The 14951-nt window shown below is 48.4% G+C and overlaps 1 protein-coding gene across 5 annotated transcripts in view; it reads right to left on the bottom strand.

The window, feature by feature from the left end:
- NISCH (nischarin) overlaps positions 1-14010 on the bottom strand; it is a 34519-nt gene extending 20509 nt beyond the window's left edge. Inside the window, exons 1-6 of one of the 5 annotated variants that reach the window (XM_001925354.5) lie at positions 13774-14010; positions 11620-11703; positions 10711-10893; positions 2044-2092; positions 878-1041; positions 412-507 (exon numbers count right to left, since the gene is read on the bottom strand). In XM_001925354.5, coding sequence (XP_001925389.1) covers positions 412-507; positions 878-1041; positions 2044-2092; positions 10711-10893; positions 11620-11703; positions 13774-13869 — 672 coding nt within the window. In that variant the 5' untranslated portion in view covers positions 13870-14010. Of the gene's footprint in view, positions 1-411; positions 508-877; positions 1042-2043; positions 2093-10710; positions 10894-11619; positions 11704-13597; positions 13743-13773 lie in introns of those variants that run through there. The other 4 variants (XM_005669637.3, XM_021068899.1, XM_005669635.3 and 1 more) reach the window with 4 other exon arrangements.

Below are 14951 nucleotides of genomic sequence, written 5' to 3'. Positions count from 1 at the left end.
GAGTACTGCAAATTATTTCTTGTTAGGTGTAGGCATGCCAGAGAGCAGAGAACCCTCCAAACCCTCTGTGGATTTGCCCTGGGAGACAGAGACTTGGAATTGGCTCTGTTAGCTCCTCAGGAGGGCTTCCTAGCACTTCAACTTAAATAACGAGGTGGCCCAGAAGGAGTTGGGCACTGTTGCTCCCTCCTGTCCAAATGCTGCAGGGGTGGGGTCATGCAGACCAGCCAAGAGCAACAGAGGCTTCTCTTTCTCTGACTTCAGATGGGCCTTACTCACCTAAATGGAATCTGCCACATACTGACAAAAAAGCAACAGTGCCTTCAATTAAATATAGACACAAAACATCAGGAACATCCCGTAGTCACAGATAGGATAGTCAGAAGCATCCTACACAGGGCTGGGCCTTACCTCAACCTGATGAAGAGACTTGAATATTGACAGATCAAATGGCAGGTGCTGCTCCTGAATGTTGCTGGTCCCAAAAGGTCCTTCTGTGCCAGAAACCTACAGCCAAATTAATGACTTAAATCAGGGATGCTTCTGCAACCACTTTCTACCCATGTTTACAGAACAATGCTGTAGCATCTACCAAACCCCACTTGAAGCTTTGTCAGGTTGTGTGAGGCATTCTGGGCATGTACTCTCACTCACCACTTCCAGTCAACAAAGCAGGCTAAAGCCAAGGTTTAAAACAAGGGAAACATTGGATCATGACTGCCCCCTGGTGCTCACAGCCAGAAGCACAGTGCCAAGATCATTAAACATTGCCTTCCTTCCCCCAGGACCTATACAGTCTCCACACACACACTGCCAGGCAAGGAACTGCATGCCCATGACTGAGCAACCTTCCAAGACCAAGCTGCCCCAGCTTTACCTTAAGGTACTTAAGGCGACAGGTGAAGTCCAGGATGTGCCCCAGGTCAGTCTTGGCATCCCCACTGGCGCACGTGGGCTTTCCCTGCTGCAGCTGCTCAGTGACCGCATAGAGCTGCAGGGGCCCGATGGCAAAGACCTCGCCGGCCCCCAGGAGCTGTTCTCCTGCAACAGCCACACCCCAAGGGGTGAGCACTGGGCCCCGGCCCCATCCCTGATGTGTGGCCAGAGCAACTGTCCACCGGGCAAACAGTGAACAAGCACTTAGCCAGTGCCCATTATGTGTATGTACCACATCAGGATGAAGCCGGAGCCCTGAACGTATATAAGCAGCCACCCTCTTGAGCTGATGGGCCCACAGTAGACCCAGAACATGTGATTACAAAGGAGGGAAGGGCCTCGGGAATGTACAGCTGGGAAACCTCTCTGAGGTGAGGCCAAGTTACAATCTGAGGCACTTGGCCAGGAGAAAGCTGATGCAGGCAGCCCTGTGGACAATGGGCAAGGCTGCAGCCTCCAAGATGTGGATGTCTTGAGGTTAGGCGAAGCCTATGGTGCCAGCATAGTGCAGGGCCTGAGAGCAGGATGGGGTTCTGAGCCAGACACACTGGCATTTGGCCCTCACTCTGCTCCTTCCAACCATATACCCTCTGGTAAGTAACTGGGCCTCTCATCCTCAGGGTCCTTTTCTGCACCTCCTCGGGGGAAGCAGTAAGATGCAAACACAAGGCTAGCTTCCAAGCACTTACTGCATCTTAGCTACTGCTACTGTGCTCTCTGGAAGGGTTGTGACCCAAAGTCAGCTTCTGTTCACTATCTGAACCCTTTCAGGTAAGGACAAACCCGGAGCAAGAGGGCAGCATGGCACTACCTTCCAGAACTCTACCATAAGGCCCTGGAATAGATCCTGAGTCTGGGGCCAGCCCCCGAAACAGGAATCTGGGGGTTCTAAGGCGAAGGACCCAGCTCCTCAGACCTGCAGAGCAGGTAGGTAGTCAGGTGTGGCTGAAGATCAGGTCAAAGGATTTGGGTCCCAGGGAGGTGGGCCCTGGCTAGAACTTACTTGGCACAGAGCACCTGATGGAGTTCTGTGCCACTCTGAGCCTCTGGTCACCTACAGAGCTAGGCAACTTACACCCAGTATTTCAAGGTCCCTGGGCCATATACCTTTTTCAAAAAGCTCCTCAGCCAGTGCTGCAGTGATGCCATTAATCTCCTGCAGAGGAAAACAAAACAAAACAAAACAAAACCCACAGTCAGGAAGTCCACCTGCTCCTAGTCACCAAGACTTGTACATTCCCTGCTATCTATCCCATCTGCTGTTGCAATGCCAGCTCTCCAGAAAGTGAAACAAAATGGAGAGAATAAAATCTACAATGATTCAAGATTCTCAGAGAGGGAAACAGTATTTCCAGTTACATGGACATTTGACATATCTCTTCAGAAGCAGAAGTGGGAGCTCCCGGCCTGGCTCAGCGGAAACGAGTATGAGTAGCATCCATGTAGATTTGATCCCTGGCCTCTTTCAGTGGGTTAAGGATCCAGCGTTGCCATGAGCTGTGGTGTAGGTCACAGACATGGCTTGGATCTGGTGTTGCTGTGGCTGTGCCTGGGGGCTACAACCCCTAGCCTGGGAACCTCCATATGCCAAAGGTGCAGCCCTAAAAAAAGGAGAAGGGAACATGGAGTTCCCTTGTGGTGTATCGGTGGGCACTGCTGTGGTGCCGGTTTGATCCCTGGCCCTTCTACATGCCACAGCACGGCAAAAAAAAAAAAAAAAAAAAGAGAGAGAGAGAGAGAGAACAAGCACCATGAGCACTTGCCAAGCCCAGGAGGAGGCTGTGGTAGAGGCAGTCCTGTTTCTTCTGGAAAAGAAGCTCCCATCAACCTGGTGGGGGAAAGGGCCGCCCCGGAGCTAACCCTCCCTGAGTGACTGACATAATATTCCTGTTTCATAGCTGTCTTAGGAAAGAGTGAGCAGCCATTCTCTTCCTGTGGTCATGCTTCCAAGCCTTGCAACAGTATGACTAGGCTGAGGGTGACCAGAAAGAGGCAAGGATGGATTTCCTTTGAGGGTGATGGGATGAAGGGGGCACAGTAAGGACAAGACTTCATTCACATGAACAGTTAACGTGCTGGAGTCTTATTTCACTCTAACGGCCAGAGTACTCCCTACAGAGGGGCTCACTCAATCCTCTCAACGCCCTAGGTGAGCAAGACATTATCTTGAATCTTGTTTCATGCACACAAACTGAAGTGGAAAGGTCCTACAATCCTCAATTTTACATGGCTAGAAACTAGCAAAGCCACACTCCCAAGCACTTGGCCTTGAAACCCCTCTCTGTACACATGCGCCTCAGTATTTCAGTGGTGTAACCATGGGGTTCTTACACCACATCCTGCAGGTAAGAACTGTAACTAGATGACAAGACGTTCGTAAACAAGTCCAGATGGAGGCTGCACAATTACCTCAGGAATCTCTCTGCCACCAGGCCACTCAATCCACATGTTTACAGGACTTGAAAGGCACCACGTTGCAAGAGACAGGGTGTCCTTTTTCTGTTTTTCTTTCTGCTGTTTGTCTCTTCCTCACCTTTTTACATAATGAATACTATTTTTTGGCCGCACCCATGACATGTGGAAGTTCCCAGACCAGGGTTCGAACCTGCTGGATCCTTTAACTGCTGCACCACCAGATATTTTAAAGGTTGTTTTTATGCTGGAAATAATCTTCTCCCTATCTGCATATGCCTTTACCTGTGTTCACAGCATTCTGACAGAGAGGTTTGTCAAGTTTACACCGTTTAATCTGTGATTCTTTTCCTTTGCGACTTCTCAATCTCTACCCCCAAGATTATAGAAACATCCCCCTAATTTCCTCTTTTAGTTATATGGACCCCCCCCAATGTGTTTATTTCTGTCATCTGCTTGAAATTCATTTTATATACAGTATGAGAATAACACCCACTTCTTCCCACAAATGAACAAAAAGCCAAAGGGAGAAAAATGAGCCAACACAGCTCCAGCATTAAGAGATTTAGGCCTTTCAGTCTGGCAAGATGCAGGGTCAAATGTAAAAGGGCCACCAGAGGGGCAAAGCAGGCTCTGCGCCGAAGAGGGCTCCAGCTAATGACAGAAGAAGCCATGAGTTCGCTGGAAATTCAACTTGTTTCCTGCAACTTAAACTCAATTACATTTTCCTTGGCTGCTTTGAAGAATTGAAGATCAGTGAGACCTTGGAATGATCCATGGTCTCATTTCTCTATCTACACTTTTGAGAACCAAGCCCTGTCTCCAAATCAGCACTTCCCCATCTTGGCTGCAGGCTGAATCGCCCGGAGAGCCTTGACAAATACAGATTCCTGAGAGGCTCCCAGGAGCTACCCATCTGCACCCACTTCAAGTCCCCAAAGGTAGCTCCTCAGCCTCTCCAACCCCATTGGTGACAATGGGGCTCCTAGAAAGTCTCACATGGACAAATGGCTCCCTGCCCACCCTTAGTACTCAACAAGTCTCACCCTCTGAGTTACACTTCTTCAGGCAGCTGGCGTCAATGCCAGCCCTGCTCAGGAGATAGAACTGGGATTTCCCCAAGACAGAAAGCTAAGAGATAGTGAGAGCCAAGGGCTCATGCTAAGCAGAACACAGGTTTTCACTTCCTGAGAAATCTAAAAAACACACAATGTAACAATTTCTTCCCCCCCCCTCTTGAGCCCCAGGAAGTGTGCCCTGCTGCAACAGTATCTACTTAGTTTCTCAGGTTGATCTTCTTCACCTTGGGAGACTGAACAAAGAAATGCCTCAGCCCCCAAATGGAGGTCCATGGTCCCTTTAGAGAAGCATTTTGTTTGCCTCCTCTGGGTGCTCTGGCTGAACTGTGGCCTTGTGTGCAAAGGTAAGCAGAGTCGGGCCTCCCTGAGCCCTCTATCAGGAGGAGACGAGCTCAGTAGGCCCCAGTCTAAGCTCCTGCAGATTCTGCCCAGAGGTTACCTGTGGGTGATGCCACACACACACTCCACCCAATCCGTGCTGAAGGGACTTAAAGTGCTTCAGGGTGCCACAGATATCTGAACTGCAATGCATTAAAACAAATAAACAACGACAAAAACCCAAAACCATTTCTTCATACTTCAGAAATCTTTTCAATTAAATAAAAACAATTAGCTATGTTTAAAAACTTCAACACCTACTCCTAACATGTCTCAGACCAGTCAGTCACCTGCCAGGATCATGTGTTGGTTTGCAGCCTTGGGCAGCGATGTGAGCTGCACACACAAACCCACCATGGACTAGTACGGCTGTTCTAATGATCTGAACAGGTCACAACCAAGTGCACCTTGCAGCACAGATGCCTGCTCAGTGAAAAACCCCAGGCTAGCCTGATACTCCTGCTTGGCACTTGCTCAAGCACAGAGTATGTATCAGTGGGACATTAACAACGTACTCCATTACACTTCACTGTGTGGTTTACACAAACACGGTAAGGGTTGGGAGTCCTTTTATGACTTTTATTTCATGCCTGTAATGAGGCATTCTAATAAAGTTAGGTGCCTAATTTGCATAACAATTCCCCATTGAGAGATTCAAGCTTAAACTTTGGCTGAAGAGAGCTCCAAGACTGAAAATAAGTTGCAATGATACCTGTTATCATTTACAGTATCTGTACTTTGCAACAAAAAGAAATGAGGGCTACAAATGCAAAGGCTGCCTTTAAGATGGTAACAATTCTTTGGTAACAGTTCTATCTCCTGATTTCAAATTTCAAAAAAAAAAAAAAAAAAGTGCCTTTGTTCTAGCTAGCTAGCTTTAAAATAAGAAAAAGATATAAATGCCACTGATGATAAGAAGTGAGTGCCTTTCCTCACTAGGACAGCCTATACTGCTAGGGATCTGGTGAGCCCCCACCATGGGCCTGCTGCTCTTCTAGGCCCTTCACCTTCACTCCTACAATCCTCAAAGGCCTGGGTCATCACCCTCCAGATCACGAGAGGAACTGGGACACAGAGAGGTTAAATGACTGCCTTTGGAATGAACTGTCAGAAAGCAGCAGGGCTGGGAGACAAACTCAGCTTTGCCTGCCTTCTGAGTCCACTATTAGACATCCTGCCCCAAAGTGATGTGCTGGAGGTCTCTATAGGCTTCTGCTTCACTGAATTTGAAAACCTCTGCTCTCAAGGTTCGGGGATAAGGTCTGTCCCTTAGGGTGCTGCAAGAGTATCAGGGCACAGCCATTCAGAGGGAGACAGCACAGCAGGACAGGGCCGAGGTGTGCCCTCTCATTGCAACCCAGGGCTGCAATGGCCCCTGAACACCCCATCTCAGTCGGCTGGGGAGAGAAGTGGTATTTTCTCCCTTGCATTAAAATCCACACTGCCCAAGAATGAAATTGGACCTCAACCTCACATCATACACAAAAATTCACTTAAAATGGATGAGAGACCTAAATATAAGAGCTAAAACTGGGAGTTCCCACTGTGGCTCATCGGTAACGAACTCAACTATGTCCGTGAGGGTGGAGGTTTGATCCTGGCTCGCTCAGTGGATTAAGGCTCCAGCATTGCCATGAGCTGTGGTGTAGGTCACAGACTCGGCTTGGATCCTGCATTTCTGTGGCTGTGGTGTAGGCCGGCAGCTGTAGTTCCAATTGGACCCCTAGCCTGGGAACCTCTATATGCTGCTGGTGTGGCCTTAAAAAGCAAAAAAGAAATAAAAAGAAAGAAAGGCAGGAAGGCAGGCAGAAAGAAAGAAAGAAAGAGAGAGAGAAAGAAAGAAAAGCACAGCTCTGGAGTTCCCATTGTGGCTCAGCAGTTGACGAATCTGACTAGTATCCATGAGGACGCAGGTTCGATCCCTGGCCTTGCTCAGTGGGTTAAGGATGGGGCGTTGCTGTGAGCTGTGGTATAGGTCAAAGACGCAGCTTGGATCCTGAGTTGCTGTGGCTGTGCTGTAGCCTGGCAACTGCAGGTCTGAGTCAACCCCTAGCCTGGGAACTTCCATATGCCACAGATGCAGACCTAAAAAGCAAAAAAAGAAAAAGAAAAAAGAAAAGAGGAGTTCCCGTCGTGGCGCAGTGGTTAACATATCCGACTAGGAACCATGAGGTTGCGGGTTCGGTCCCTGCTCTTGCTCAGTGGGTTAACGATCCGGCGTTGCCGTGAGCTGTGGTGTAGGTTGCAGACGCGGCTCGGATCCCGCGTTGCTGTGGCTCTGGCGTAGGCCGGTGGCTACAGCTCCGATTAGACCCCTAGCCTGGGAACCTCCATATGCCGCGGGAGCGGCCCAGGAAATAGCAACAACAACAACAACAAAAAGACAAAAGACAAAAAAAAAAAAAAAAGAAAAAAGAAAAAAGAAAAGAAAGAAAAGAAAACCACAGCTGCAAATCTCTGCAACCTTGGTTTAGGCAATGGTTTCTTAGATATGACAGCAAAAACACAAGCAACCAAAGGAAAAAAATAGACAAACTTCATCAAAATATTCAAATAATACTATCAGGAAAATGAAGACAATCCACACAACTGGAGAAAATATTTGCATATTATTTCTGCTAACGGTCTAATATCCTGAGTTTATAAAGAACTCCAACTCAACAACAAAAAGAAACCTTATCTTTGAAGTACAAAGGATTTGAATATACATCTCCAAAGAAGATATGCAAGTAACCAATAAGCATGTGAAAAGAAGCTCAACATTATTAGTCATTAGCCAAATGCAAATCAAAATCACAATGAGATACCACTTTACACTCACCCAAAAAACTGGACAGTAACAAGTGTTGGCAAGGATGTGGGGACATGAGAACTTATACACTGCTTGTGGGAGTGTAAAACGGTGTAGCTGCTATGGAAAAAAATGTGTCCGTTCCGCAAATAAAGTTACCATAAAACCCAGCGATTCTACTCCCAGTATATACCCAACAGAATCGAAAATAAAGGTCTACACAAAAATTTATATATGAATGTTCAGAGCCGCATTACTCACAAAAGCTAAAGTGGAAACAAGCTAAATGTGCAACTGATAAATGATAAACAAAATGTGGTGTACCCAAACAGTAAAATATTATTCAGCCATAAAAGGACTTAAGTAGTGATTTATGTTGCAATATGAATGGACCTTGAAAATACTATGCTAAGTGAAAGAAGCCCAGCCACAAAAAGTCACATATTGTAAGATTCCATTTATACGAAATGTCCAGAATAAGCAAATCCATGGAGACAGAAAGTACACTAGTGATTGCTGATGGGTAAGCAGTTCCTTATTCAGGTGATGAATGTTCTGGAATTAGATAGTGGTGACGGATGCACAACTTTGTTAATACACCAAGAGCTAAGGACTTGTACACTTTAAAAGAGTGCATTTTATGGCAAATTATATCTCAATTAAAAAAAATCCACACTTCAGCCAAACAGGGTTCCCTGGGTCCACCTTGTGCAATGTCAGCTCCACAAGAGGTGGAGCATGTTGGGAACAATTTCGGAGAGGACAATAATGGTGCAAAGGTGACCATAAACATTCCTTAAGGGTTCCCAAACTGTAAAAAAGGCTGACAAATCTTCTGGGCCCTCTTCGTCCAAAATCATTTGAAGATCTAATCTAGTGTTTCTCAATCAGGTACAATTTGTCCCTCAGGGGGATATGTGGCAGCATGCGGAGAGGTTTTTTGGTTGTTACAGCCTGGAGGTAGGGTAATGGGGGCTGCTACTGGCATCTAGGAGGAAGAGGCCAGAGATGCTGCTTAACATTGCACAGAACAGCCCCCACACAATTGTCCAGCCCAAAATGTCAACAGTGCCATCGCTGAGAAACCCTGATTTAGTTTAATGAGTCAATTATTTTTTCTAAACCTTAAATTTTTATAAATCAGGGGCCCTTTTGATAACAGCCATTTCAAGTATGTCCAAACTGCTCTAAGCAATAAAGCATGCCCTAAACAGAACCACAGATGTGGGGTAGGCCCTAGGCCAATCTCAGGCAAACCTATCTCAGAAGAGCAGTTGAGGCCTTTCCATGTTCAGAGACAGCGAGGAGATCGCCTCAAAGGCCCAGGTTTTAAGCAGTGAATTCTATTTGCGAAGGGCTATTTATCAGGTCTTATCCTTAAATAGCTAATCAAAGCTTTCTTAAAGTACAATTTCTTAAAATACTAACCAGTTAGGTTCATCTGAAAGACTCATATAAGGAACGGACATTTTTTTTTTTTCCCTAAGGAAAGAAAACATAAAAACAAAACAAAACAAAAAACCCCACAAGAGTTCCCTTTGTGGTGCAGTGGAAATGAATCTGACTAGGAACCATGAGGTTGCGGGTTTGATCCCTGGGCTCGCTCAGGGGGTTAAGGATCCGGGGTTGCCATGAGCTGTGGTGTAGGTCGCAGACGTGGCTCGGGTCTGGTATTGGTGTGGCTGTGGTATAGGCCAGCAGCTACAGCTCAGATTTGACCCCTAGCCTGGGAACCTCCACATGCCACGGGTACAGCCCTAAAAAAGCAAAAAACAAAACAAAAGCCCACAAAAAGTACAACAGGAAACTACTGCTGACCCCAAATATCACTGGCATATGCCAAATGAAATCCAAAGATATATACACAAATATCCCACTTATAAATGCCACTTTTTTCTTCACATGGCCCCTCCAAGCCGAGCCCACTGCTAGCACTATCACCAAATTTCCAGGCTCCTTCTAATACTTGAAGAAAGGTTCAGCTGTCTTACTCTGATAATACCTCAAGACAGTTACCTGTTGAGCAAGTCTGGGCCTTTAAGACCACAACCCAGAGGTCCCTTCCGAAAGGGACTGGATTTTTTTCCCCATTGTCATCACATAAAGAGGCAATTAAATGTAAATCATCCAAAAATCTATCACCCAGAGACAACTACTCCTAGTATTTCGACATATAACCTTATAGGATTTTCCTAGACAAATACATTCATACAATTTTTTTTTTTTTAAATAAAAATGGGACCATACCCTTCATAACATTTTCTGGCCTGCTCTTTTCATATTGTAATATTCTCATTTTCCTATGTCAACAAATCCACAGCTACACTGTCATTTCTCTAGCAGCAATAATACTCAATTACATGGTTGCACCCTTTAATTTTTTTTAAGTCACCTCCTGTTGAGCTTTTGTCTTCAGTATCTCATTATAATCCTGGAATTACTACATCTGTACCCATAACCTTTTCTCAGTTTCCCAATTTTTCCCTTTTGAGTCAATTCTCAGAAATGAAATTGATGGCTTTTTAACGTTTTGGTTTCACACCGCCAAACTTCCCTCCTTGAAGTGTGACAATGCACCCTGTCACAAGCAGCCCATGAAAGTTGTCCCTCCATCCAGAAGAGAGTCCAGAGCTGCCCTGAGACATAAACTTCCACCAGAGGAAGTCATCTATCCTCACTCAGCACCCCTGGACTCTGATGATGCCCTAAGATGGCAATATTCTGCCAACACATACGACCTCCTAATGAGTCTTGAACCAGGAACCAGCAACTCAACAGTCTATGCCAGGTGTCAGTTGTTTCCAACCTGACCCCACCCATTTGGATGGAAACCTTGTTCAAACACCCACCGGCTGTTTTTGCTCAAAAAAATATCTTGTGGTGGAGGAAAACCTCTCTGTGGCCATAGCCAGTCAGCCTGATGTAACACATATCTGCTGATGAACATGCTTCTGCCCATACTCCAACACCGCTAAGGATGTTCCTCCATCTCCTAACCTAAGGGTCAAACTCCAGCCCACCTTTCCTTAAAGCTGAGGTCTACAAGGATTTGCTGCTGGGAGCTTTAGCGGTTGTGGGGTTGCAGGCGAAGGAGAAAACCTGAGAGGAACTTACGTAGAAGTGAAAATGCAAGAAGTGGGCCAGCACTCGGGGGGCCACGTCAGGGAAGGTGGCCAGGAGTGTCTGGAGGTAGACCTCCAGATCCTTCTCCCTCTTTTCCACCAAGCTCCTTGAGTTTTTCCCAATTATCTTTTTGGGCGGAAGCAGACTTTTATCAATCTTCTTCTCTGCAACAAGCTGTAAGAAAGCATAAGCACATCAACCACTGACCAAGAGGGCCTGTAATTGAGCTAGGCCAACACAAGCTGCCTGAGGGCAGGTGCTTGTTATGACTTCCACAGCCCCCTGGGCAGTTGTATCAGGATTAGTGAACCAACTAGTGCACCTGGGATCTGTCAGCAAGTTCAATTAGCACTAGCAACACCCATTGAATTCGGAAAGAGGAGCTCCATCTTGGAGACATTCAGGAAAAATAATACCTGTGGGTCTCTAAAATCACCATCTTTTCCAAGCCAGAAAGAAACCCAATCAGAGCGGTGGCCTATCTTTAAGACACTCGTGATGCAAACAACCCAGAAAAAGGCAGCTCTTGCCAAAAACAAACGAAGAAATGGAATCACAGCCAGATATTAAAGCACACGTTCTCGAATAGGTATAGTCAGGTGGAACAAGTTCAAACCTGTTCCCTCCCCAGGAAGCTGTCCTGGCACCTCACATCCAAACTAGGACTGGCAGTCTTAAAACTGAAGTTAAAATTTGTTCTTTGAGCACTGCCTCATGCAAGGGTTGGACTCCCAGGATCTAACAGGTTTTTTGGGGTTTTTTTTCAGTTACATTAATAAACTGTTTAATGTAACTGGCACGGAGCCTGTTTTGCCCTAAAACCAATGCATGGCACAATGGGAACTTGGCCTAGAAGCCCCCCAAGGCCTCAGACACAGGACCCCAGTTCTCAAGGATTACCTTTTCATGTAGGTCATGGAAATCACTGTAGCGGTGCTTGACTGTCCATTCATGGCTCCCATCAGTGACTTGGATGATGTAAACCTAAAAGGGAAAACCGATAGCCCTTGCCTAGCTAGCAACAAGAAGTCCCTGACCCCTACTGAGAAGCAGGGCTCCCTCTCAGCCTCTTCCACAGCCCTAGAACTGGATCTGGCAGGCACATTAGATAAATGTGAGTTCTATCCAACAGTGAGGGACGGAAAAGATGGCCATTATACTGAGCCATCTCTTTTGTTTTTTAACTCCAACTTCCATGTAATTCAAAGCCCAATCCAATCTGTGCTGCAGGCAAAGAAGGCCATTTCCTCTAAGGGAGACAAAACAGGGTCAGGTTTGGCAGCACCAGCTTTTCTGCTATAATTCTTTCCCAGGTGCTCTGCGTATATCCTGGAAGCAAGTCCTTTTCCAGTGCTCTCAGCTGTGGATTCATGTTCATGGCTGTTATTTCTGCTGCTGAGCTAGGAGTCAAGGCACTAAGAAGCTGAGGGGAGGGCGGCAGAGAATGGTGATAGACAATCAAGCCCTAACAGAAAAGAAACGGGTCTTGGAGTCAAGGAAGATCTGGGTTCAGAATCAGGTTCTGGCATTTCTTGGCTATGGTTTATGTATGTCACTTACGTAAGTGGCTGAGAGCCTAAGTTCTCCCTGAGCTTCAGTTCCTCCATCTTAAAATCTGGTCGATTTAAGAATCAAATAAGATAATGCATTCAAAATGCTTTATATAAGGCCTGACATGTAGCAAGTGTTCAACCAAAGGTAGGTGCATTAATATTCAACTCAGCATACCCGGACAAAAGGACACAAAACGGTATGGTCAGTCTAGGTCACCATCTCCCTGACAACCATTCAGAGGAGGGACTCAGCCCTGCGGAATAAGGAGAGCTTTCTGGAGCTTATCCTCCAGCTGAATGCAGTGGCTGCATGACTGCCGGCCAGGCATCAACTCAGAGACCTCAACTTTCACCTGGATGAGGACCCCTGGTCCTAGGGTCCCGCCCCTCCCTGAAGCAAGCAGGGAAGGGGGAGGAGAAAGTAATCAACTCAGCCTAAGCATCCATGGAGGAGCAGCCATTTCTCCAGGGCCTGCCTGTTGCTACAGAATTAGTCCCCAGCCTCTCTACCCAGCCTGGCAGTTTCCATCCCCTCCCTCCAGTACAGGAAAGAATGACCCTGGAGGAGGGTTAGGATGAGGTCCAAAAGGATGGGGCGAAGGCAGGGCCAAAGCCCCCCACATACTTCCCACCTTCCAGGAACAAAAGACAGGAGTCTGGGAGGTGCTCAGATGCTCAGTCCCTGCCAGGCAGCCAACCTGGCCTGTAGGCCAGGTGCCCAATCCCATCCAGACCCAGGAGGGCCTCCAACTCATCACAGTCTGGAACCTGCCCCCTTTGCTGTCCTCCATCACCCCCGTAGCTCTGAAGTGTGCGTGGGCAGTTTACAGCACCAACTCACCCCCATAATCCAAAGCCATGAAGATCCCTAAGGTTCCCCGGTTTTAAGCTTTCAGCCCTGAGCCACCCCTTCAATTGCCGGTGTCTAGGCTCCACCCTTACCCCATTCTTGTTTCTGCCAGAGCCCCAAGGAACCTGAGCCCCCCTTCACTTTTAGAGCAAATCTCAACTGCAACCTCAGGCCTCCCACGTCAAGGCCCCGTCTCCTCCGCCCCCGCCCGCAGGGCCCTGACCCTTTCTGCAGATTTCATCCATCAGAGACCCTTTCCCTAATTCCCCTCCTTCCAGACCCCTTGTCACGTCCTCCCAGGCCGGCGCCTCTCAAGGCCTAGAAGATCTAGAGGGACCGCCGCCTCAACCCGACTCCTGTCTTCCGCAGACCCCCTTTATCCTCTAATCTTTCCCCAACCCTATCCTGCTTTTCTAAACGCGTACACTTCCCAGGCCCCCTCCCTGGGCCCCACCCCAGGACCCTCTTTCCCTACCTGCAGGGCCCAGGGTCCTTCCCCAGATTCCGCTATTCCAGGTCCCCACTTCAAAATCGCAGTCCCCCACCTCCTCCTCTTCAGATGCTGGGCCCAGATTCCCTCCCCAACCTCCCAACTCTGAAATCGGGTTCCAGCCGCCACCCCTAGTTCAGGCACCGGGGCCCTCGGCACACCGTATACGTGTCCACGAGCTCAGAGCCCACGACGCGAGCCTCCTTGGCCGGCTCGGCCTCCGGTTCGGGCCCGAAGCTGCGCGCCGCGGCCGCCATGTTCCGGGCTCGGTCGCCGCCGCCGCCCGGAGCAGACTGGCAGCAGCAGGGGGCGGGGTCAGCGTCCCACCGCCCCCCGACGGCCCCCGCCCCCCGCCCCACGCTGCTCACCAAGCAGCCATCTTGGACCGGCCGCCTCCTCGCGCCCCGCCCAGCTCCGCCCCTCGCGCGTAATTGACAGCAGCTGCCAATGGCGCGCGTGCGCAGGCTGCCCGGGAAGGTCCACTTGCGTAATCTGTACCTGCCTGGCCCCGCCCGCCGCGCTCCTAGCAGCGGGGGAGAAACTGAGGCTCCGGGCGGGAACTGCTCTGGGAATTGCCAGTCAGTGCCCAGGAAGGAAGGACCAATGGCCCCGCACCTTCCGGCGTACCTGAAGCGAGTCACTGCTTCGCTTGGTCTCAGTTTCCTTCTCCAGAAAAGAGGCAGTGGTTACCTCTCACCTTCCTCTTGGGCTCATTCCCAGTTGAGCACAAGAAGGCTAAAGGAGAAGAAAAATTGGGGCTTAGAATGCAAGCAGGACAGAATAATTGTGTCAGTTCTTAACCTCTCCAAGACTCAGATCTATGTCACATGGGCTTCCAGAGAACTGAGTGGGCTAGTCCACGCAAACGCCTGGCAGGCAAGGCAGGGAGCTGGTGTGAGTTCTGCGAGAAGGTGTTGAGTTAGGTGGAAGCAATGGCTATGTGCTGGCCATCTGGCACAAGACCCCCGCTGGTGTTCTACTAGAGCTCAAAATGAGGGGGCGATAGATTGGCTCTGGACCCAGGAACTGCAGTACTGGAGCACAGGCAGAGAAGGAGCCTTAACCCAGGGGAAGACCCAGATCTAGAAGAGAGAGGTGGTAAACCAACTTCAGGGGAACAGTCTTACACAGATGGGGCATCTGTGAGGGTGAGTTTGTTGAATGATTGATTGAATGCAGTCAAGCCCAGAGCTAGTACTTCTCTCCCTGGGGAGATGAGAGGTCTCAGGCAGGGCTTCTCTGGCACCCTTGGCAGAAAGGCTCCAGCCCATACTCTCCTGAGGTAGGTCAGTGCCTTCCTTCTCCACTAGTACCACAGCACCGTACTCTGAACTTGGCA

The sequence above is a fragment of the Sus scrofa genome, chromosome 13 (genome assembly GCF_000003025.6).
Source record: "Sus scrofa isolate TJ Tabasco breed Duroc chromosome 13, Sscrofa11.1, whole genome shotgun sequence".
Taxonomy (NCBI): domain Eukaryota; kingdom Metazoa; phylum Chordata; class Mammalia; order Artiodactyla; family Suidae; genus Sus; species Sus scrofa.
This window is presented reverse-complemented; position numbering and strand designations above follow the sequence as displayed.